Source organism: Pezoporus wallicus, unplaced genomic scaffold (assembly GCF_028554395.1).
Source record: "Pezoporus wallicus isolate ANWC-B61680 ecotype Strahan unplaced genomic scaffold, APGP_CSIRO_Pwel_v1 contig_13954, whole genome shotgun sequence".
In the NCBI taxonomy this organism is placed as follows: domain Eukaryota; kingdom Metazoa; phylum Chordata; class Aves; order Psittaciformes; family Psittacidae; genus Pezoporus; species Pezoporus wallicus.
Window position 1 is genome coordinate 2,815,187 of NW_026638000.1, and position 23,201 is coordinate 2,838,387.

The 23,201-nt window shown below is 44.1% G+C and overlaps 1 protein-coding gene across 2 annotated transcripts in view; it reads right to left on the reverse strand.

Annotated features, from left to right (window-relative positions):
- The window catches only part of DOCK1 (dedicator of cytokinesis 1), a 315,270-nt gene that overhangs the window by 91,983 nt on the left and 200,086 nt on the right, over window positions 1–23,201 (reverse strand). For both annotated transcript variants that reach the window (XM_057408682.1, XM_057408683.1), the window contains exons 30-31: window positions 822–900; window positions 51–151 (exon numbers count right to left, since the gene is read on the reverse strand). In XM_057408682.1, the coding sequence (XP_057264665.1) occupies window positions 51–151; window positions 822–900 (180 nt within the window). The remainder of the gene's footprint in view (window positions 1–50; window positions 152–821; window positions 901–23,201) is intronic.

The following is a 23,201-nucleotide window of genomic DNA, read 5'->3' on the forward strand; positions in this document are numbered from 1 at the left end:
TAATAGAGCTCAAGTTCTTGTCCGTGATTTAGATGACGAATAGGACTTACTTGTTAAGTATTTTTGCTCTTTTAGCACTTGAGAAATTCTCCAGTTGTAAAGACTCTTGGGTGAGAAAAGCAACAGCCAGGTGGAAGTAGTTGTTCCAAAGCTGAAAGCCCCCAAAATGACAAGAACGGATACCGTTAATTCTCTGAAACGTTCTGCACACCTACAAACCAACTTTAAACTACCTAAATTATGCACATAAATATGTCAAGGAGAAAAGAGCAGACACCACCGAGACGGTGCTTCCTGATGTATTCTTAGTACATCTCCTCGGCGTGTTTACGTTTCCATGAAACATTTCCCATCTACAAATCCTCATCGATTGTGCTTGGATGATTCAAGGAAAATTAAATGTGAATATATAATAAGAGAGACACAAATGAAGGATCCTGAGCAAGTGACCTAAATTCTCTCTCATACGTTGTGTCTCAGGCTCCACGTTTGAGGCATTAATTCTCCTAAAGCATGTGGTGAAGAAAAGGGGAGAACACCCCTTTCTTGCTGTTCCCGAAGGAAAGGAGAAGTTTTCCGTGATGCTTTGGGTAAGACTTGATGCTCTTCTACTCTATCACTCCATGATGCTCTTCTAGGACACGACACACAAGTGGATTGTATGTACCGGTGAAGCCTGAAATGACTTTACCGGGCTAACAGGTCAACCTGGAGTTCACCACCACGTGTACATAACACCCCCAAATTACACACTGAGGGTACCAACTTAGCCCAACATTAACATTAGTCCCCAAGACACCCGGGTTTGCTTTTTTCCTTACCTGTAACTCAAAGTTGGTTTGATCAAGAAATTTCTTGTTCAGCATATCTGCATACTGATTAATTGCTCGCAGGAAGACTCTGAAAGATCAAGAGAAAGGGCCATCATTACACACTTCTTCGGTGGCACCTTTGTACATTTGCCATCCCAATTAGGCAGAACTCTGTCTGGGAAGTGAAACTTGTAGCTGATACTTGAGCAGCAGTGTGATCTCACCGTGGGTAAGTGTACAGAATTATATGTAGATGTTCTCCAAAGTAATCAAGTAAATTAGCATATGCAGAAACACAAGGAATTGCTTTGGATAAAATCACTTGTCTTTAAAATACCTTGTGATAATCAAAAGATCATTAAATTCAGTTTATTAGAAAAAGTATAGAGACTTCTAAAGTGACAACATAGCGGTGTTGTATCTAACTTAGACCTGTTTCAAACAGAAACAGGGGAGATTTAGATTAGATATTAGGAAGGAGTTCTTCCCTGTGAGGGTGCTGAGGTGCTGGCACAGGGTGCCCAGAGAAGCTGTGGCTGCCCCATCCCTGGCAGTGTTCAAGGCCAGGTTGGACACAGGGGCTTGGAGCAAGCTGCTCTAGTGGAAGGGGTCCCTGCCCGTGGCAGGGGTTGGAGCTGGAGGAGCTTTAAGCTCCCTCCCAACCCAAACCACTCTGGGATTCTGGGATTCCAGACCTGTAACTGGCTGTATTTTCTCTTGCAGGTCAAGCAGAACATGTTCTTAAACACGAGGCAAACACTGTTTTACTTATGGCACAATAAAATGTAGGAACCCCGTTGAAGGACAATCTCCAAAACACTGCTCACTGCTCTACTTCTAAGATGCTAATTTAGTAGCCAGTGTATTTCTAAAAGTGATGCTCCTTAAATTTGCAATAGGAGTTGGCTTGACAAGCTTTAAAAAGAAAACCAAACGGTACAGTAGAAGTAGGTCACTGCATATTCATGGTGCTGAACAGTAAACATATTATTCTTCAGTACCCTCATCTCCATTGTCAAAATAAACATTAGATTCCTCCTGAAAACTTTCAATGTATGCAATGAAAGTGCCAGCTAATGCCCAGACAAATGAGCTTGTCTTTGGAGCAGACTGTGGCGGATATTTATATCTCCTCAAAGTCCCAGCAACGGTAAAGACTACTCAGAACACATCCTACTTCCCCCCACCCATAGCAGTTTTTAAGGAGAGAGTTCACTGTTGAATGCAAAATAACCAAGTTTAATCTTCCTACAGGCTGACAATAAAATATCAGGTTTATTTAAAACAAACCACAGGAGGCAGTCAGAAAGGTCTTTTACTGAATTTAAGGTACCGAGTGTTCTCTCTGGAAAAAAAACCCTAATATTTAGCTAAATGTTTGGTAACCCAAGAGAAATGAAACATGGGCACCAGGATGCCATGAGAGATTATTTGTGTATACTAAATTAAGAGAAGAAGGCAAAAATTGGATGCCACTGTGATGTATCTGTACTATAAAGTCAGATCAGCCCCACAGTAGTGTACTGGAGAAAGAATGTAGCCAAATGTGAAAAATGAAATGGGAATTCTAAGAGAAAATGCCAAAGAAAATTGAGGAGGTTAAAGAATATATAAAATACGTGTAGGTATACAGACATCCATGCGTGTCACAATATCACTCTTTACATCTAAGGGTCATTATATACATTTATACCTAAGAAGTCATCCAGCCGATGCAGAGATGCATCTCAGGCACAGTACATCTGTGCATTTGTCAGTGCATACATTTGGAAACAACTTCATTAAGATCCTTTATAAATGAGATGAATTTAGCACACACACTACTACACTGCAGATATGTGTATTTTAGATCTATGACTCAATTACTGAGTTGTAGCATACACTGAGATTGAAACCGAAGTTATCCATGTATCCAGGGTATCAACAGTTTGATAGATAGACTTATACCCTGGTTTGTTTTGTGGTTATAAAGTCTGATAATACTCCAAGATTCCTAACTCTTCCTCGAAGAATTAGTAATTTAACATAGCAGGAAGTGCCATCTCCTTGCCTTACCAAGATAAAATCAGTTCCAACACAGGGAGGATTATGCCTACAATTTAATGACGTTGCCTCCAGACATGACTGTAATGTATTCAATCTACTCCATCTAATTAAGCTTTGGAACAATCTCATTACTTTATATACCATTATTTTCCTTTCAATTGTAACTCTAATTTTTGCCCTGTATTAATCCTAGCAAATCCCAACAAAGAAAAATAATGCAGGATCTACTGTACATGCCAACTGCAAAAGGACCAGGGCACAGCACATCTGTGAAGCTGCAGCTGTAATTAAACACCACCACCATCCCCTCAAAGCCCATGTGCCAATGTGCTACCTCTTTCATCTGGCTGCTTTTGGAAGGTTCCTCCCAACTTCCTACAGAAGAACATCAAATTATTCGAACCCCGTTTTAATTTGGATTTGATTTGATGATACACTCAATCCTTCTGCTACTCGATGAAGCACTTCCTTATCTATGTTAGTGAAGGAAGCCCAGGTCTTATTCCAGTGCAAGTCAACAGAACAATGTTTTTATTATAACAGTGCATCTTGGGTTCAGCCTTAAACAGGGAAGATTTAGGTTGGATATAAGGAAGAAATGCTTTACTGTGAGAGTGGTGAGGAGCAAGAACAGGCTGCCCAAGGAAGCTGTGGCTGCCCCATCCCTGGCAGTGTTCAAGGCCAGGTTGGACACAGGGGCTTGGAGCAAGCTGCTCTAGTGGAAGGTGTCCCTGCCCGTGGCAGGGGGTTGGAACCGGATGAGCTTTAAGGTCCCTTCCATCACAAACCAGTCTATGATTCTACAATAGTAGAGAGGTGTGAGATAAGAAGAGCAGTAAGTATTTCGAGCAGGAGTATTCAAGCACCATCCTGTGACTTAGTTGCAATTCAATGAAAAAGAATCAGGGCAGCAGTACGACAGCAGGGTTGGCATTGCCTGTTGTGGTAGGACACTCAGTCATATGGTTAATCAGACAGACACAAAGATGGCTATCCTGAAGTGAGCATTTGGGTAGCAAACCATTGTGCTCGATGAATTCTTGGCTGTAGTCTAGGGAATGGTATATTAAACCTGTGGTAACAACTTGTGACTCCTGAACATAAAAATGGGTCAGGTTTATTCCCAAATAAAATTCAAAAGAGCAGACAAATTCCATGAATCATTCCAGGTATTGTTTTGATCTTCTTCCTCCTCCCAGGCAGGTGCTGACAACATCCAGTAAGTTGACTACCACAGTTAGAGAAACTGAAAAAACCCCTCATGGAAATGTGGCTCTTCAGAATAGGCAGCATTAAACCAAACACATCAGTTCTGTACTGAAGAATAAGCTAAAACATGTAAGGACGGAAGATGTATTTGTATAACACCGAACCAACAGACAAGGAATCAAAACTATCCCCTGTGCTCTGATGGAGAACACCAGTCTCCAATGAGACACTTTACCTTGTTGTAATTAACACTGAAGGTTAGCTATCAGTTGCACGTGCATAAAAAGAAGTGCTTTTCTTGAAGCTCTGTTTCAGTTAACAAAAGAATGTATTATCTACGTCAGGAAAAGCCATAGAAGTTAAACCTTGAGAAAGAGAGAAGTTCAGAGACTGGAAGTGATCACAATGTGCTCTGCTGCAGTGCCAGAATGTCACACACAGCAACAAAATTTAATGCTAGTATGTTGGAATAGGTTTGTTAGACAAAAGACTTTATCAACCCAATTGAAAGAAGGAAATTAGCATTTCCTATGATGTGACTGGAATAGAAGGAATATGATTAGAGAAGGAAATCACTTCAGGATACGTGAGGGACAAATGACCATTGCTAAAGGGTAAGTATCTATCCACCAACAAAATTAACACCCTGGATGGATGAGGTTTATGTGTGCTGAGCCCCTGGGATGAGTGATGCTGGGGACGGCACCCAAGTGCCATCAGGAGCTTTCTGTTGTAGTTAGGTCCTTTGAGGTAGGGACTGGGTTCTTACTCTGTCTTTACATGGCTTCTATCACCATAAGGTACATGAGGAACATGGCAGTGTTCAAGGCCAGGTTGGACAGAGCCTTGGGTGACATGGTCTAGCGGAAGGCATCTCTGCCCATGGCAGGGGGGTGGAACTAGATCTTAAAGTCCTTACCAACCCTAATAATGCTATGATTCTAGGATTCTATGGGGTCTTAACACTATCAGCAGGATTTCTTGGGATTTTATCCCTGTTCATGTGTTTCCTGGTAAGACACCTTTATTGGCTCTTCATAAGGGCAGAAGAAATAATGAATTCCACAAACACATAGTGGAATATTTCTTCTTATCTACTTAGCCCTGGCAACGCCTTGGCTGGAATATTGTTCAGTTGAAGTCACCACGTATCAAGAATGACACCAAAGGGCTCAGGTGAGAGAAGCAAGAGGACAGGAGATGCAGAAAACCATGGCACAGCTTAGACACTAGGAGATACTTTGTGATGCTAAGGATGGGTCATGAAGAGCTGAAGTTCTCAAGAAAACAAACCCCCAAACCAGGTTAAGCAAATATCTGCGATCCGTTTGGCCATCATTCACTCATGCTCTCCCAAGCAAAAGGACTGATTACTGCTAATTTCTCCAGTGATTTCTCCCCAATGACAACTCTCAATCTACAGTCAAGACTTCAAATGAGGATAAAGAAGGGAGAACGGGAGTTAATTTCCAAGTGTAACAGCAGTGCCAAGCTACTCATTTTTTCACTCTTTCTCACGATGCTTTTATTCCCTCCATTCTCTCTTATTAGTCAAGCACACTGATTTACTTGTTCACTCATGGTTTCTATGTGCCATCTTCCTTGACTCAGCTTCTCACATCATTGGAAAGCTGCAGAAGCCAAAGGAGCTGAGGGAAGCTGGAAACATTCTCACAGTATATCGATTTTGTACATTTAGGTAGCTCTAGTACCCAGGGATTCAGATTTATACTACAAGCACTTATACAAAACACCTATGACAGGAAAATAAGAAACAATACAAGCTACAAATGTACTTCCCAGTATTTTTCCTTAAGTGAACATCAGAAAAGAAGAGCTAAAGAATGAATGAACGACTTCCCTAATGACAGAATAATTATCCAAACAAGAATATACAGATTCAGCTTGAAATTACGTGCGTTTAGCTGATAATTCAATAAAAAGAGGGAACTTGGAGTGAAGTTATAAAAGGCACTATTATGATGTCATTTCAGTTAATTTAGATGGAAGGATAATGAATGCTTTATTACAGCTGATCACCCTTCCTGCACATCATCATGTTTCCTATGCTTCTCTGGGAGATGAATTCACTGTGCACATAGGAGACAGACTACTCTTATCTTGTCAGCCTGCGTATGAAAGAACAGACCCACACCTTGAAGTCCCAAACCTGAGCAAATGCTCACTGGGGCATGAACAGCAAAGTCTTGTTTTAAACAGCAACTGCTGCCAATACCTTCAAATTCTCTTTCAAGACTTTGCTGTTGCAAAGCACAGTTCAGCTTTAAACAACTTTTGGACTAAACCTGGTTATTTAATACACTCCTATAAGCGCTTCCCTATTGGCATTGCACGTAATAGGGTGACTATCCAATTATTTTAACCCTGGAACATAGAGCATAAGGAGGAACCTCATATGCGTATTTTGTACAGGTCAAATGGAAGTCTAAATCACTATGATGAGTGAGCATGAAGGTATCTGCCCTCTTTGCATCTCTCCCTAGTTATCTCCCTTCCCAAATTCCGTCTCTGTTCTTTCCTCATGATGTTCTTACTGTTCACCCATCTTCAATCTCCAGACCTGAACACTGTCCAGCCCCAAAGGTGTCCAAAATCATTTTCATTTTCCATGTCTCTTTATGATACTTCTCTGTCCAGTCTACATCTCTCCCTCTCTTAAATGAAGAAAACTGTTTAAAAGATCCCTTGGAGCATTCTGTAATTCATCAGGCTAAAGAGCACTCACAACTTTAAAAGACACTCAATAGAAGAAACAAAAAGGAAACCCCCTTGACCATTTGCTTTCTTTTGAATTACAATTCCTGGGCTGACTCTGATGGTAGCACAGAGTAATCCCAAAGACTCGCTACTAAATACTTCCATTAGGATAATCTCCTCCTAGCGCCTGCTCCACACTGGCACAGGTGAACTGTGCCGCATTATTAACCTCTTTTCTAATAAATGTTTCAGAAATGCTTTTAGCATCTTATCCACCACCACTGATGCCTCTCCCCTCATTGACATTCTGTGCTCTGCGTCCTCTAGAACAACGGGGACAGGTGAATGAAAAATCACTGCGAGTTCCCAAGTGCTGAAGGACACGCTTGTGGTGTCATTACCAACCGCAGGAAAAACGTCTTATTTTTCAAAGCTGCCTTGGTAATACAGTTATCTCACTCTTAAAATCCAGCTGACAGAACAACCCTGTTGGGATGGACAGCCCCTGAACAACTAAATGATAAAGTTTACACAAATAAGCAAAGATTTGGATTTCCATTCCATCCAAAAGTCCTTGTCCTGCCTATCCAGCAGCCAGATGGATCCTTGCTGATGCACCAGCCACCTCAGACACCTGAGGGGAGATTGAGATGAGCTTTTAAGCAGAAGCTTTTCCCTGGGAGCGTGCTGAGGCGCTGGCACAGAGTGCCCAGAGAAGCTGTGGCTGCCCCATCCCTGGCAGTGTTCAAGGCCAGGTTGGACACAGGGGCTTGGAGCAAGCTGCTCTAGTGGAAGGTGTCCCTGTCCGTGGCAGGGGTTGGAGCTGGATGAGCTCTAAGGTCCCTTCCAACCCAAACCAGGCTGGGATTCTATGAAAATGGATGGACATTCCTGGCAAAAAAATAGCATCCTTAGCACGAGGACAGCACAAACACAACACTCAACCTGAAGCATAGTGTGTATGAGGTTGGAAGATGCCTCTGGAGGTCTCTGGTCAAACTGGAGCAGGTTACTCAGGGTTATGGCCAGGTGGCTTCTTAATATCCCCAAGGATGCAGACACTCTTGGGCAGCCTCTCATAACAACCTTTACCAGGGTCTCACTGCCTTCATTATCCTTTCTCAGCTATTTGTCTGAAGAGCCCAGGCTGTGGTTTCTTGATGACTTTCAGAGTGAAGGAAAGAAGCTTTCGACTTCTATAGCCTTTTTCAAAAGCTCCAGTAAACTTTGCCTCCTGAGACTTTCTCTAAGGTATCCCAATCATGGAGCTTGGAAATAGTGTTTTGTAATGGAAATGCTAGAAGGCAATTTGATTTAGGAGTTTTTAGCTAAGGCTACAATAGGAGGAAAGGAGCATCTATTGAGAGTGAACAGCATAACACGGGTTAAAACTTAAACAGGGGAAGTTCAGATTGGATATAAGGAGGAAGTTCTTTACTGTAAGGGTGGTGAGGCACTGGAATGGGTTGCCCAGAGAAGCTGTGAACGCTCCATCCCTGGTGATGTTCAAGGCCAGGTTGGACAGAGCCTTGGGTGATATGGTTTAGTGTGAGGTGTCCCTGCCCATGGCAGGAGGGGTGGAACTGGATGATCTTAAGGTCCTTTCCAACCCAAATTATTCCATGATTCTATGATAACCCAGAAGTTAACATTCTGAAGGCAGAAGACTTCCTGACTTCAGAGAGACTGTTTCTGTTATGGTACTTGGCAAAAACTTGAGATAGATCTTGTAATTTAAAACAAATGTAATTTGTTGTAGTGCTGCTGGAAGAAACCTCTGCAATCGGGTTAGCTATTAAACAAGCAGTTTTCATTATCATGTGCTGCTCAATAAAATGCAAAAAGACTTTGATGCGGTACAGATATCATCACCTCTTCCTTGGCTAAAAGCATCCCTTCCAACAAGTGTGCAGCCACAGTGGACAGCTTCACGGGTTCTCAGAACCAGAGCCTGCTGCTCAGGGCTGGTGCAACTCTCCCCCAGCCTGCTCCTTTCATGGCTAACAGCTCCTGGGGTGCAAATGGATGCTTAACTGGGCTCTGCTGCTCCAAATGGAGAAGGAAGATGGTTTTCTTTGTACCCTTGCCATGCAAGAGGCCTCGTAGGCTATGAAAAAAGCAATCTGGGTTGAAGCGAACTCAAAGCTCATCCAGTTCCAACCATGAATATGTAGTGACCTACTTCTACTGTACCGTTTGGTTTTCTTTTTAAAGCTTGTCAAGCCAACTCCTATTGCAAATTTAAGGAGCATCACTTTTAGAAATACACTGGCTACTAAATTAGCATCTTAGAAGTAGAGCAGTGAGCAGTGTTTTGGAGATTGTCCTTCAACGGGGTTCCTACATTTTACTGTGCCATAAGTAAAACAATGTTTGCCTCGTGTTTAAGAACATGTTCTGCTTGACCTGCAAGAGAAAATACAGCCAGTTACAGGTCTGGAATCCCAGAATCCCAGAGTGGTTTGTGTTGGAAGGGACCTTAAAGCTCCTCCAGTTCCAACCCCTGTCACGGGCAGGGACCCCTTCCACTAGAGCAGCTTGCTCCAAGCCCCTGTGTCCAACCTGGCCTTGAACACTGCCAGGGATGGGGCAGCCACAGCTTCTCTGGGCACCCTGTGCCAGCGCCTCAGCACCCTCACAGGGAACAACTTCCTTATATCCAACATAAACCTATACTCACGATAAGATGACCAAGATATCATTTTAATTTCACATGGGAATTCAGCTATTTCTTGCAGTGATAAAGAGCAATAAAACAGAAGCTGTCTTTTCCTATCACGCTCCTTTTTTAAAGAAGCAGTCAGTCTGGAAAGAGGAATAATTAAAAAGAGGGCAGTAACTCCTGGGAAGCATGGGCAAGGATGCTGCAGGTTAATTTTCCTGCAATGCCTGGAAGTTAAAGCTGAATTTGGCAAAAACTTTTCCAATACTGTCTCAGGACTTGGGAACCTCCCTCATTTTCTGCTGACAGCGCTGTCCTCTGGTACCCGTACCCATAGATACCTAGGTGTGAATACAGATTAAGGCTACTTTAGGTACTTATGGATAAATCAATAGAATCGATTGCCTCTGTTTTAGTCTCTTTGGCATTTTCCTCAATCTCACAAGCAATTGGTAAGACAATTGCATTTGGCTAAACAAATGTCATAATGTCACTTGAAAAAGAATCTCTATTTCCCTGTGGGTATTTAATTACTTTATCTGAGTCCGTCACAGAATATTAATGAGGAGATCTAATGTAAAAGATGAAGAAGGTGTTTGAGAGTTAGTTTAACACCCCTTCAGTGATGCTGAGGTTACAAATAAGGTGTGCTTAGCAGCTCAGTTTGCTGGAGAGTTCTCTTGTCCTTGTCCATCACCCGAAATGTAAAGTTCGTCATGATGCCGGAGGGCAGAAAGCTCCCATTGGAGCTGAAATGAATTTGGCTTTTGGTCATAGAATCATAAAATCATAGAATAGTTAGGTTTGGAAAGGACCTTAAGATCATCCAGTTCCAACCCCCCTGCCATGGGCAGGGACACCTCACACTAAATCATATCACCCGAGTCCTCATCCAACCTGGCCTTGAACACTGCCAGGGATGGAGCATTCACAACCTCCCTGGACAACCCATTCCAGTGCCTCATCACCCTCACAGGAAAGAATTTCCTCCTTATATCCAATCTAAACTTCCTCTGTTTAAGTTTTAACCTGTTACCCGTTGTCCTATCAGTACAGTCCCTAATGAAGAGTCTCTCCCCAGCATCCCTATAGGCCCCCTTCAGATACTGGAAGCTGCTCTGAGGTCTCCACGCAGCCTTCTCTTCTCCAGGCTGAACAGCCCCAACTTTCTCAGCCTATTGGAAAGGACCTTAACACCATCTAATTCCAACCCCCCTGCCATGGGCAGGGACACCTCACCCTAGACTAGACCGTCCTATGAACATATACACAGGACATAGATAGTCCTATGCTTCACTGTAGAATCATAGAGTATGCTAATAATATATTGATTTAATTGTCCACCTGCCAAGAATCACAAACACACGAGACACTGAACTCCCACAAAATCAGGATCTGCCACCCAACACACACAAAAGTGACTCCCTGGAAGAGGTTAAAATGTGGTTTCTTGGAGCAGATGAGCATGATAAACCCCAGCAGCTGCTCTGCTTTGCTGTTCCACGGATGCTTCTGTGCCTGACAGCTTTGTGAAGGGATCACTACTGCTGGTGAAGTGAAAAAACCCTTGCTGGAGCTTTAGGCAAGCCTGCATTTGATCCAAAGTGTGGCTCTCCAATACTGCAGTGACACAAAACGTTTTAAGGAGGCAGTGGGGTATGTAAGGAGGGAGTGAAGCGAGACAGGAACAGCTCTCACTGCCTGTACAGACTATTGCTCCCCTAACCCAGCTATTAACCTTTGGACATGATCAGTGGTTTGCTATTCTTTCCATCTCTCTGGCAGGCTCCTGTCTGATACTGTTTGTAGCAAGGAGACAGGAGGGGAATAAATGCTTCAATATGATGCTTCGATACTTGCAGTGACAGGAATCCTCTCTCTACACGATGCCCAGCAGGAGCCCAGCCCTTCTGTGATTATCAGCAGGGTTTGGGCTCCCGCAGAAAGAGTTAATGTATCCTGTAAAGGAGGGATCACACAAAACCAGCCACAGATGATACAGCACAAAAAGCAGGCTTGCAAAGCAGGCAATAACATGTATAATGTGGTGGTTTTCTTCTGTTCTAGTACCTTCGCCTTCTCTTAGGGAAGCCCAGAAACACTGCTTACCTCCAACTGCCTTCAGCATTCATTCTATCCTTACTAGGCATGGGTTTTCTCACAGTTGAAGCTGTGGCTGCCCCATCCCTGGCAGTGTTCAAGACCAGGCTGGACACAAGCTGCTCTAGTGGAAGATGTTCCTGCCCACGGCAGGGGTTGGAACTGGATGAGCTTTAAGGTCTCTTCCAACCCAAACCATTCCAGGATTCTGTATGTATACACTACTGGTGTGAACACACTATTGTTTACGAGTACAGCCAAATGTGTCTTTCATTTTGCTAAGCAGCTTAACCAATTTTTCCCCATTCTTAGACCAGAATACATTAAGCTTCAGCCCCTGACTGTCAACACAGGTAACGTGCAGAACAGGATCTGCTCCACCTCTGGAGGATGCAGCATGCAGCTGATACAGAATGAACAGGAAGGGCCCTTAAAGCTCATCCAGTTCCAACCCCTGCCATGGGCAGGGACACCTTCCACTAGAGCAGCTTGCTCCAAGCCCCTGTATCCAACCTGGCCTTGAGCACTGCCAGGGATGACAGCTCAGTTAGTAAAGACAGCATAATTAAAGGTACGGCTGCCGTACATTGGATCCTCACCTTTGCTCAAGCACAGCCATATAAAAGTCCACTTTAATGTGCACACAGCAATGATTGTGTCCCAAATACTAACACAGGCCTATTTTCTTTGTCCAAAAAGCAACATTTTGAATTTGGAAATGACCCTATTTTGGACAGTTTCTGACTCCAGCAGCATTGCTGGACACCAGCAAATAGGAGAACCATCAATCCCAGGGTGCAGATGCTGCAATACACGATGGGCAGCACCAGGACCATCCACTCACACGCAGAGCTCTGCTGTGAATGTATTTCCAAGCCTCACAAGGACAAGACAGCCAGCCAGTCACTGCATGAAAATCAATGCCACTGGACCAGTTTCCCTGGCCTGGGTCAAAGTATAGCTGGGCAGAAGGCCCACATAACATTTATGCACAACTTATGCTCCTTTTATTTTCCCCTCTGGCCTGAATTACACATTCTGGCTATCTCTAGACAAATAATTCATAATGCCAATGGCACTGAAAGAAAGCAGCTTCTCTATGAGCAGGCTGTAATTATTTTATGGGCTCATATAGGAAGTAGAAACTACGCAGGGAAAAATCCAGACTAGCCCCAGTGCTAGGCTTGCCCATCCAAAAAAGAAACCCAACAAAATGTTAACACTGATTTCTTCTTTTAACCAATGGCAACACAGCAACATCTAAACGTTTCCTACTCTTACACAGCATGGTATTAGAGAACCATAGAACCACAGAAGTGTCTTATTCAGCAGGTTTTCAAGCATATTCAAGTCTGGGTATCTACAAACAAGTGGTTTGGATGCCTGATATAAAGGCCCAAATGCCAGTGAGCAAAAAGATGTTATGATAATGATAGTAATAATAATAATAATTAGTAATAATGCTAAAAAATAACTTGCATCACATTTCTCTGTACTGACCTGTCATCTAGAGGAACAAGTCTTTCCAGCCTCATCACACCATGATGCCTGCATTACAGACTCACACCAAGCCAATACACAGCTGCTGCATCCTTTCATTTCACTGAGGTTGAAGCAATAACGCATACATAAGGTTGTACTTGAGACCCATGACACAGTGATTGAGCATTCAAGACTTGCAGCAACTATAGCTACTGGGTGCAGGATGGGCAGAGATGACCAAGACTGTTTGGAAGCAGCTGGATTTTCCTGACTCCCGGTAATGAAGCTGTTGCTACATCATGTAAGCTCCAGCACCACTAAGCCAGGAGAGGTATGAGCAGGATGCAGGGATGAACAACAGGAGCCTTTTGATGGAGAGAGGGATGCTGGCACTGCAGTGATTCACGGAAGGCAGGGACAAGGCTGCTTTTAGACTGGATATTGATGCTCACACAGAGAAAACTTGCCAGCATTTTCAAGTCCATCTGCAGCAGACATTATGGGAGGTCTGGCAACAGCAAGAAGCTATGTAGGCCAACAGGGAACAACCAGAGTCAAAGGTTTATATAAGGTAAAAAGCACTGTTGCCTGGATTTTTCTCCATATACTAGCAGACACATTAAAAGCAGCATGGTATGCACAGGTTGCTCAGATTTTATGGCATTTCAGCTTTCACATCAGTGATACCCAAACTGCAATCACTGAGAAAAGACACTAAAAGCGGCTGCAAGGGGCACACAAAGCCATGATAGAATTTACAGTGGTTTCAGCTCCAAGCTGCAGCATTACAGCATCAACACAAAAGCCTGCAATAAGGGTTTGGCTTTGATCACATCGATAGGCAACAGAGATTTGAGAGTCACTGCTGAAGAATCAGGGGATGCTACGTTTCATGTGTGCGCTATTTGAGCTTCCCTCAGCGCTTCCCAGGTTCTCAGCTGAAACCAGTATTTCAAAAGACAACATTACAATTGTTTTATAAATTAGAGCAAAAATAAACTTGTTTTTTCTCCCCTAAAAACAACTGAAATAAAGATTTTTCCCCCATATTTTAAGTGGCCCTTTTTCTCTAGCTTTATTAGAAAGAATAGCCTCTCCCCTTGCTATTTAGGTCGAGTAATTTAAGTTTTACTAAGGGAAATAGTGAAAGGGCTAAAGGGCTTTTATTATCTTTATTTTTAGCTATATCTACCTTAATATTTAATCTGCTACATTGCAACTGTGGAATTCTCACTTTAAGCATACTTAAACGTTAGGTACTTCCTACACACATGTCAAGGTGCAGGTGAGCCTTGTGAGCTGTGATTTAGTTCAATACATAACAGAGTATTAGATGATGATGCCAAGAATCACAGAACCTCAGATTGCTTTGGGTTGGGAGGGAGCTTAAAGCTCACCCAGCTCCAACCCCTGCCACGGGCAGGGACACCTTCCACTAGAGCAGCTTGCTCCAAGCCCCTGTGTCCAACCTGGCCTTGAACACTGCCAGGGATGGGGCAGCCACAGCTTCTCTGGGCACCCTGTCCCAGCGCCTCAGCACCCTCCCAGGGAAGAGCTTCTGTCTAAGAGCTCATCTCAGTCTCCCCTCGGGCAGGTTAAAGCCATTCCCCTTGGCCTGTCCCTACATCCCTTGTCCAAAGCCCCTCTCCAGGTTTCCTGCAGCCCCTTCAGGCACTGGAGCTGCTCTGAGGTCTCCCCTTCAGGAGCCTTCTCTTCTCCAGGCTGAACCAGCCTCAAATGTTCATACTCCTCAAATCCTCTTAATGTAACAGGCAATATATTGATTTAAATTGTATTCAGTCAAGTTTTTAATTCACAGAATCATAGGATGGTTTGAGTTAGAAGGGACCCATGAAGATGACAAAACTGCAACACTTTTATTCCCAAGACATCATTAAATGTTCAAGAGCCAAATGCCATTAAAAAAGGGAGAAACAGGGACTTCTGCAGTGACCCTCTGTGATTCTAACACTTCAAGAGCTGACATTTTCATCCGAAATTACTTCATTTGCTTAAGTGAAGCTGCTTGCTCGCCACCGAGGCCAGAAACGCTGTTTGGAGCTTCTCACCTCTTGTGGAATGAGCAAACATTACTAATGTGCTCTTAGTCAACCAGCCCTCATTACACAAGCTCATTAAAAATACTCCCATTAAAAGTACCACCTTACAGCCCAGCTACAGAGAAATGTTATTTTCCCTGTGCCACAGTAGGATAATTTAACTGTACAGAAACACAAAGACAGGAGCAAAACCAACCCGTTGGTGCAAATGAACCCTACACGTATTATTTCGGCAAGAGACTGCCTTAATTGCAATTCTGCATTCAGAGACCCACACAGCACTTTGTTCTTAATTTGTCTGTGGTATAATGGATGGGTTTTAGATTAGTCAAAAGAGTAAATATTAGTCTGTGACAAATCAGAATTACGGGATGATCATAGCTGTAGAAATTAACTTCTCCTAAGAAGTTTTCAGAGATGGGAAGCACAGATTAGCTTTTCATAGAGTCACAGAATGGTTTGGGCTAGAAGGGACCTTAAGATCATCTAGTTCTAAACCCCTGCCATGGGCAGGGACACCTCACACTAAACCATCTCACCCAAGGCTCTGCCTTGAACACCACCAGGGATGGAGCATTCACAACCTCCCTGGGCAACCCATTCCAGTGCCTCACCACCCTCACAGTAAAGAACTTCTTCCTTAGATCCAATCTAAACTTCCCCTGTTTAAGTTTGATCCCATCGCCCCTTGTCCTGTCACTACAGTGCCTGATGCATTCCAGACACTGGAAGCTTCTCCGAGGTCTCCACACAGCTTCTCTTCTCCGGGCTGAACAGCCCCAACTTTCTCAGCCGTCACACATTTTAGCATGCTGCTTTGCCTAAATTAATGGGAACTGCAATGGGAACAACTCCATGTTATTTCTGACTTACTGCGCCTGTATTTAGTGTGATGAGGATGGAGGGCACTGCCAACCAAGAGGGACTGTGACTCCAGAACAGGGAATAAAACCACCTCAGTAATCTCACTGGACATCCTGCTCTGAAGATGCAGGGAAGGGCAATTCATCATCCAAGGGCAGATTAATGAGCACAGACAAGATGTGAGCAAAATGAGAAGAAAGTTCATATGTGGAGAAACAAGAGTTATTTGGAGAATGTATAACTTGTTTTCCATATGAATTAGCAATGACTGAACAGAATGGAGACCTTTCCTTTGCAAGACAGCTATATAAGCCAACAGCCCTCATGATAACCTCAAAACAAGGCGAGCCCCACGTTACATGCTCCAACATGTGGGCTCAGCAAGGAAAACATATGGCAAAGACCAATATGGGGAGAAGACAAGGGAAGCAAGGGAAGACAGCTGGCTGATCTGGAACTAACAGGGTGTTGAACTCCTTTGAGATATCAAACCTATCCCATTTTGTACATCAGAAGCCTCTACTGAGAAGCAAATGATTTGCCATCTCTAAAGACCTGCCCTGTACGCTGTGTGAGTCCAATTTTGACTTTCCTACTCAATAAAGGCAATGTGCCCTCAGATGAAACCTGCAAATCACAAAACCAAGCACAACCAGTGTTAATCCTGCCAGAGGAAAACGCTGGTATGGTGATGTACAAATGAAAAACAAGGTACGGGTGTTTTACCTTTTGTTTGGTGCTAGAGAATAAAGAAGACTTCATTCATCCATCCATCTGGAACTGCAAAGGTAATCTTTGCTGCTGACTCTGACAATAGCAGAAACCTCATTTTCTCATTCTTTGAGAAGGCTCAACACCCAACAGAGTATGATCAATCAGGGTGAGGAGCAAACCCGTGCTTCCCTACCTCCTCCCCAGCTCAGTTCAATATCTTCCCCTTTTATATAAAGAGCAGTCAATAGGCACATCCCTGCCCATGTGCTGAGGTGTAATTATTCAACTCAGCAACAGGATGGCAGGGATACAGAATCATAGAACATTTGGGGTTGGAAAAGACCTTAAGATCATCCAGTTCCAGCCCCCTGCCACGGGCAGGGACACCTTCCACTAGAGCAGCTTGCTCCAAGCCCCTGTGTCCAACCTGGCCTTGAGCACTGCCACGGATACACATGTGGAACCCTTCACTGAGAGGGAATACAGTCAAAGACCTGGTGGACCTGGGCTGAGAAGTCTGTGGGTGCTGCCAGGCCAGTGCAAGGACTCTGCTGTCGGCCCCTTCTTTTCTGTGGGACTCCCAGGGAAGGCCCAACAGCCACAAGGTTCAGTGGGTTTCAAAGACAGGTGACTATTCCTTAGTCTATAACAAGCTCCTCAAATGGGGCAACAAGAAGGACACCTTCCTGATGGCATTTGGGGTCAGTGAAAGCCCTGCACATCACTGGTGGTTTGTAGTTATATTCTTTGACTTGAGGGACAGCTCTTGCAGTGCTTTCGAAGGAATCTTTACCCAGACTAAAAATAACAGTAATAAAAGGCAAAGCTGAAAGAAAAGTGGGGTGAGAAGAAGAAAAGATCATCTCTCCCCCACATTCCTCCTCCCAGCCTCTGCAGCTGAAGCTGCTCGCTCCAGACAATCTGCTCTGCTGCTTCCAAAGCACGTTGTTATCAGTCCATATCTCTAAGCATAGCTTTTAAAACCAGCAAGGAAATGGGAGATCAAGGCCAGTGCTCTTAGCAGCTGAACTGAACTCAGTTCAGAACTAGCAGCTGAGTAGTGCACTCAGCAGGATAACCCTTGCAGGAAGCATCCAGTGCCTTGTCCGGTTTTGTGCCCTGTGTTTAGTGCACAGAAGGCAACAGCCAGTACAAGAACTCCAGCTTTAAACAACAGATTTAAACTTAGAACTATCTGAAACTGTGGGACAATGTCTATGCTTCCCACAACTCATCCTGGGGAAGAAGTGCTATAGGAAGCAATAAACCCCTGCACTTAAGCCTCTTCCCCAGACTATGGGATACCCTGAAGGAAGTGCCAGCTCCTCCTGGGTACCACCGCACGCACCAAAGGAGATGAGTAAGGAGGGCATCTTATGGCACCAGTAAAGGTAATTAAGTAAGAAGTTTAGGTTATAGATGTGTAAAGGAATCACATCAAAGCTCCACCTGAGCCAAACAGACAGTTTTACACCCTGCTTGGATTCCCACATGCATGCAAAGCATGCAGGTAACCATCTCAAACCTGGAAAACCAGCTTTCCAGCCGGAGAGCTTCACTTGGAGAGAAGAACTGAAGCAGTCTGACCATATAACATTTATTTCAAATTAATTTTCTGCCATCCAGCTACAGCAGTTCATTTTCCCCTCTGAATGGGATCTAATAACACCTAATAGGTGATAAATCAGTTTCCTGGTTTAGGGCATTAAGAAACTGCAGTGATATGTTCTGCTAGACCAGTGAGGTCTACAGCACTGTTCCACACCAAGCGGGGCATTAAATGGCCTTAAATCACCAGGCTGTCCCTTTGCCAGCTCTATGACCACTCCTGCAGCTTGGAAATTTCAGACTGAGAAACCATTCTTTATGGCAAACTCTGTAGCTTTAAGCAAAGCCATTTAAGAAACACTTTAGGAGAGCAGCTCCTGCATCCTGCTTCTGTTACAAATTGCTTTGCTCCAGCACTTACAGAACCTGCAGTTTAAATAATACAAATGGCTTATCAAACTAGCATGATGTAAATAGATAGAAAAGCGGTTTCCTATCAACAAATCCATCCTCAGCTAACGACAAACCAGGATTATTTACTCACTGTCTATTCATTCCTACTAATTTGGCACAGTATTATTAGAACTGAAGCTTTACATGCAACTCACTCCAATTCTCAGGGTAATTCAATAATGCACGTTGACTGATCCATCTTTTTATATAGGAAAGGTGAAATAAGCACACGTGCTAACCTTGCAGTCATTATTCAGCTCTCATATGTCAGAGGGCATCTACCTCAATTATGAGGAATAACAGTTCTACAGGAAGTTTTGGTGAGGCTGACGTTTATTACCCTTGAGTCTACAGCACAAACCCCAAAGGCTTTATGTTCCAGGTTTAAACCTGAACAAAGCTGTGAAGAAAGCATCTTCCCACAGATTCAGCTGTGCAAACAGAAGAGGCACCCATCCTTTACCTTCTCACCACCCCTGATGCTGAGGACTCTCTCATCGATGTCAGTCAAAACCCACCAGGTTAACACAGTTTACCTCCGGCACACAGAGCCATCCTAGCTCTTTTTTGCCTGAATCCAGATGGGGAATGGCTCCACAAGATGCTGTTTTGCAGCAGTCTTCCAGTATCTAAAGGGGTTACAGGAAACCTGGAGGGGGGCTTGGGACAAGGGCCTGTAGGGACAGGCCAAGGGGAATGGCTTTAACCTGCCAGAGGGGAGACTGAGATGAGCTCTTAGGCAGAAGCTCTTCCCTGGGAGGGTGCTGAGGCGCTGGCACAGGGTGCCCAGAGAAGCTGTGGCTGCCCCATCCCTGGCAGTGTTCAAGGCCAGGTTGGACACAGGGGCTTGGAGCAAGCTGCTCTAGTGGAAGGGGTCCCTGCTCGTGGCAGGGGGTGGAGCTGGATGAGAAAATGAACATGAGCCAGCTTCAGAGTGCGCTTGCAGCCCAGAAAGCAACCGTATCCTGGGCTGCATCCAAAGGAGCGTGACCAGCAGGTCCAAGGAGGTGATCCTGCCCCTTTGCTCTCGTGAGACCTCACCTGGAGCACTGTGTGCAGTTCTGGTGTCCTCAACATAAAAAGGACATGGAACTGTTGGAACAAGTCCAGAGGAGGCCACGAGGATGATCAGGGGACTGGAGCACCTCCTGTATGAAGACAGGCTGAGAAAGTTGGGGCTGTTCAGCCTGGAGAAGAGAAGGCTGCGTGGAGACCTCAGAGCAGCCTTCCAGTATCTGAAGGGGGCCTATAGGGATGCTGGAGAGGGACTCTTCATTAGGGACTGTAGTGACAGGACAAGGGGTAACGGGTTAAAACTGAAACAGGGGAAGTTTAGGTTGGATCTAAGGAGGAAATTCTTTCCTGTGAGGGTGGTGAGGCACTGGAATGGGTTGCCCAGGGAGGTTGTGAATGCTCCATCCCTGGCAGTGTTCAAGACCAGGTTGAACGAGGCCTTGGGTGAAATGATTTAGCGTAGGGTGTCCCTGCCCACGACAGGGGGTTGGAACTGGATGATCTTAAGGTCCTTTCCAACCCTAATGATTCTATGATTCTATGATTCTATGGATGAGCTTTAAGGTCCCTTCCAACACAAACACCTCTGGGATTCTGTGAGTCTATGAATAATCTGTAAGCAATAACCTAGTAGCAGAAAGCCAGGTATCAGGAAGGACCAAAGTACATCCCTCTCTGGGCTGTTCAGGGCAAATGCTGCCTACGGCTATGCTGACCTTAAAAACTAAGTGGTACATTGACCTGCCTTAATTTTACATAACATTCCGGGTAAGTTTTCCACTTGCCCACCCACGCTCTGAATTGTGCTGTCTCAACTAGAGTTCTGGGTTAATGTCCCTATGGAAAATGCACTGAAAAGGCAGAGAACATTTTATGTGAAAATTAATATGATTCGAGTTCTATTCTTCGCTGCTGGTTGTTCACTGCATGGGCACAGGCAAATTACTTAATTCCTCTATGAATCAACTTGAACATCTGTAAGGTCAACATAACGCAGCTGATTCTTCCCAGATGCTCTGAGATGCTTGCAAAAATAATTCAAATTAATATCGTGGTTGCTATGCAAAAACCATCAGGATAAATCTTTCTTTATGGCAAACAAAGCATCTTTGACAACAGCACCCCTTTAGTGAAGAGGAGATGGATAAGTTAGTGCAGTTTAATTACCCACAATGGCCACTTGTTTCAATAAATCCAGACCATGATTGCTCAGATTAAAATGTAAGAACAACAGGATATGGATGTATTTGCATGGGAGATTAAAACGGGTCTGTTTGCCAGCGGTATATGTGTAGTAGTTAACTGAGAAAGAGATTTGAATTGTATTGAAACCCAAAGGACCTTCAAAATGTATTCAAGCCTCTAAATCAAATAGTTAAGCAAGCGGATTGCATTCCTATGATAAACCAGGTATCACATTAAAATACTATTGAAAGGAGGTTATTAGCAGATTTTAGTCTGGTATTTATAGAGATTGGAAAACAAAATACTGTATTCCTCACAAAGAAATCATGGGATTTCTTGAACCTTAGACTGGCACAAGAAATGGGTGTGATTTTACACCGTAGCTAACTCACAGCATGCTGCCACAACTTGGGAGGCGGTGTCCAAAGGACAGTAAAGTATTACATTAAAATAATCAAAACTGCATCCTTATCTCAGGGAATCTGGCACTGGTGTTCATTTGCACATCATCTGCTAAGACCGCACAATGCAGCAAAAGCCAGTATGATGATGTACCTTGAAAGAGGTGCTTTCGGTGTGTTACACCTTCCCTGCTGCTCTTCTGCATACTCAACGATAGGAAATGACTGTAAACCTGCTTGTAAGCTCCAATTCTTCTGGTAAGTCCTCAGAACAGGTTATAAAGCAGCTCCTTCTCCAATCTACATCATGGCACATCCCCTTGCAGCAGCCCTTCTGCCTGAAGGCCATCACTTGTCTGTGCAACTGATGCTGTCACTTTGAAGCCTCTGTCTATCAGAGCCTTCAGAAATCACAGAATAGTTAGGGTTGGAAAGGACCTTAAGATCACCCAGTTCCAACCCCCCTGCCATGGGCAGGGACACCTCACACTAAACCATGGCACCCAAATGAGCTGCACTGCACTTAAAATATAGGCTGCTTTCTTCGTGTAGCCATGACTTTACTGCTGGCATCCCCCTTGCATCTGGATTATACATTCTCTATGCTGGGGTCTTCAAATACCTGAATTTTGACATTAAACTTTTTTTTTTCCTGTACTCGCTATAATACAGGGAACAAAATGGACTGAGGGACCCCAAAACATGGCCTGAAATTAAAAAGCTTCACAAGTCATATGTCCTCCTTAACCCATTGAATTTGCATGGCAAAATACTCTTCCATTAGCAGTTTTCCTACGTTCCTGTTGGCATCCTTGCCCATCCTTAAGAAAGACCCCTGAAAACAGGCTCAGTTACATACAGACATAAACCTATGCAGAGCTAGTAGAACTTAGTGCTGCTTTTGCAGTCTCTTTCACACCAATGCAACCCACTGAAAGGGGGTTACAAAATAAAGCGCAGTATTCACACTGTGTTACTGACAAAAGAGAAAACATAGCTGAAACACGAACTTATTCACTGACACCATCTTATCACAGAAACCTGGAATGGTTTGGGTTGGAAAGGACCTTAAAGCTCATCCAGTTCAAAGCCACAGGGGCAGGGACCCCTTCCACTAGAGCAGCTTGCTCCAAGCCCCTGTGTCCAACCTGGCCTTGAACATCGATTTTCCTAACACAGAAGTACTATTAAACCTGAAGAGCTCTCTATTCAGCTGTTCAATTAGGGAGCTCAGCTGGAGCTGCTGCATCTCTGCCTTGCCCACTGAGCACGGGCTGCACACAACACAAACCCAGCGTACAGCCAGGAGGATTCACGCAGGCAGCGAATGCACATCAGATGCGATGCACCCGAACACACGTGTCTCCTGGAGCCCAGGTGCACGTGCGCTGTGGTCATACCCAGGACTTTAAGCAGCTGAGCTGCAGCTCCGTGAGGCTGATGGAGGAAGGGAAATATCAGGAGAGGGGAGAAAAAACCAACAAAAACCCCAAAACACAGGAATTTTTTCTTTCTCCCCAGTGAAAATTGAAGGAAAATTTGGGTTGGAAAAATCAGATCTGTGTAAGAATCAAATCAATAATACATGTAAATGGGTGTTACAGTGTTCCAAGCTTCATAAAGGCAAGTGTTTGCAAAGGAAAGATTAAATCCTTGTGCTTAGCTCTTACAGGACCAACATGATGGGGTCCAGCACTAGAAAACCCCTTCTGCTGTTGGTGCCCAAAGGTCTTTCACACTGCACTTTCAATTAATCTATCAAATGCACTGATACAACGCTCAGGAGTAACACAACATAAAACCTTTACATGGTGGTTTGCTCGCCAAGCTTAAGAAGACCAAAACATGTAAATCTCCCTTTTTTTAGCTTAGAAAAGGCTTGTCGGGATTGCTGTTTTTCAGCCTAAAGCTCCTAGGAGATTCTGCAGCATTC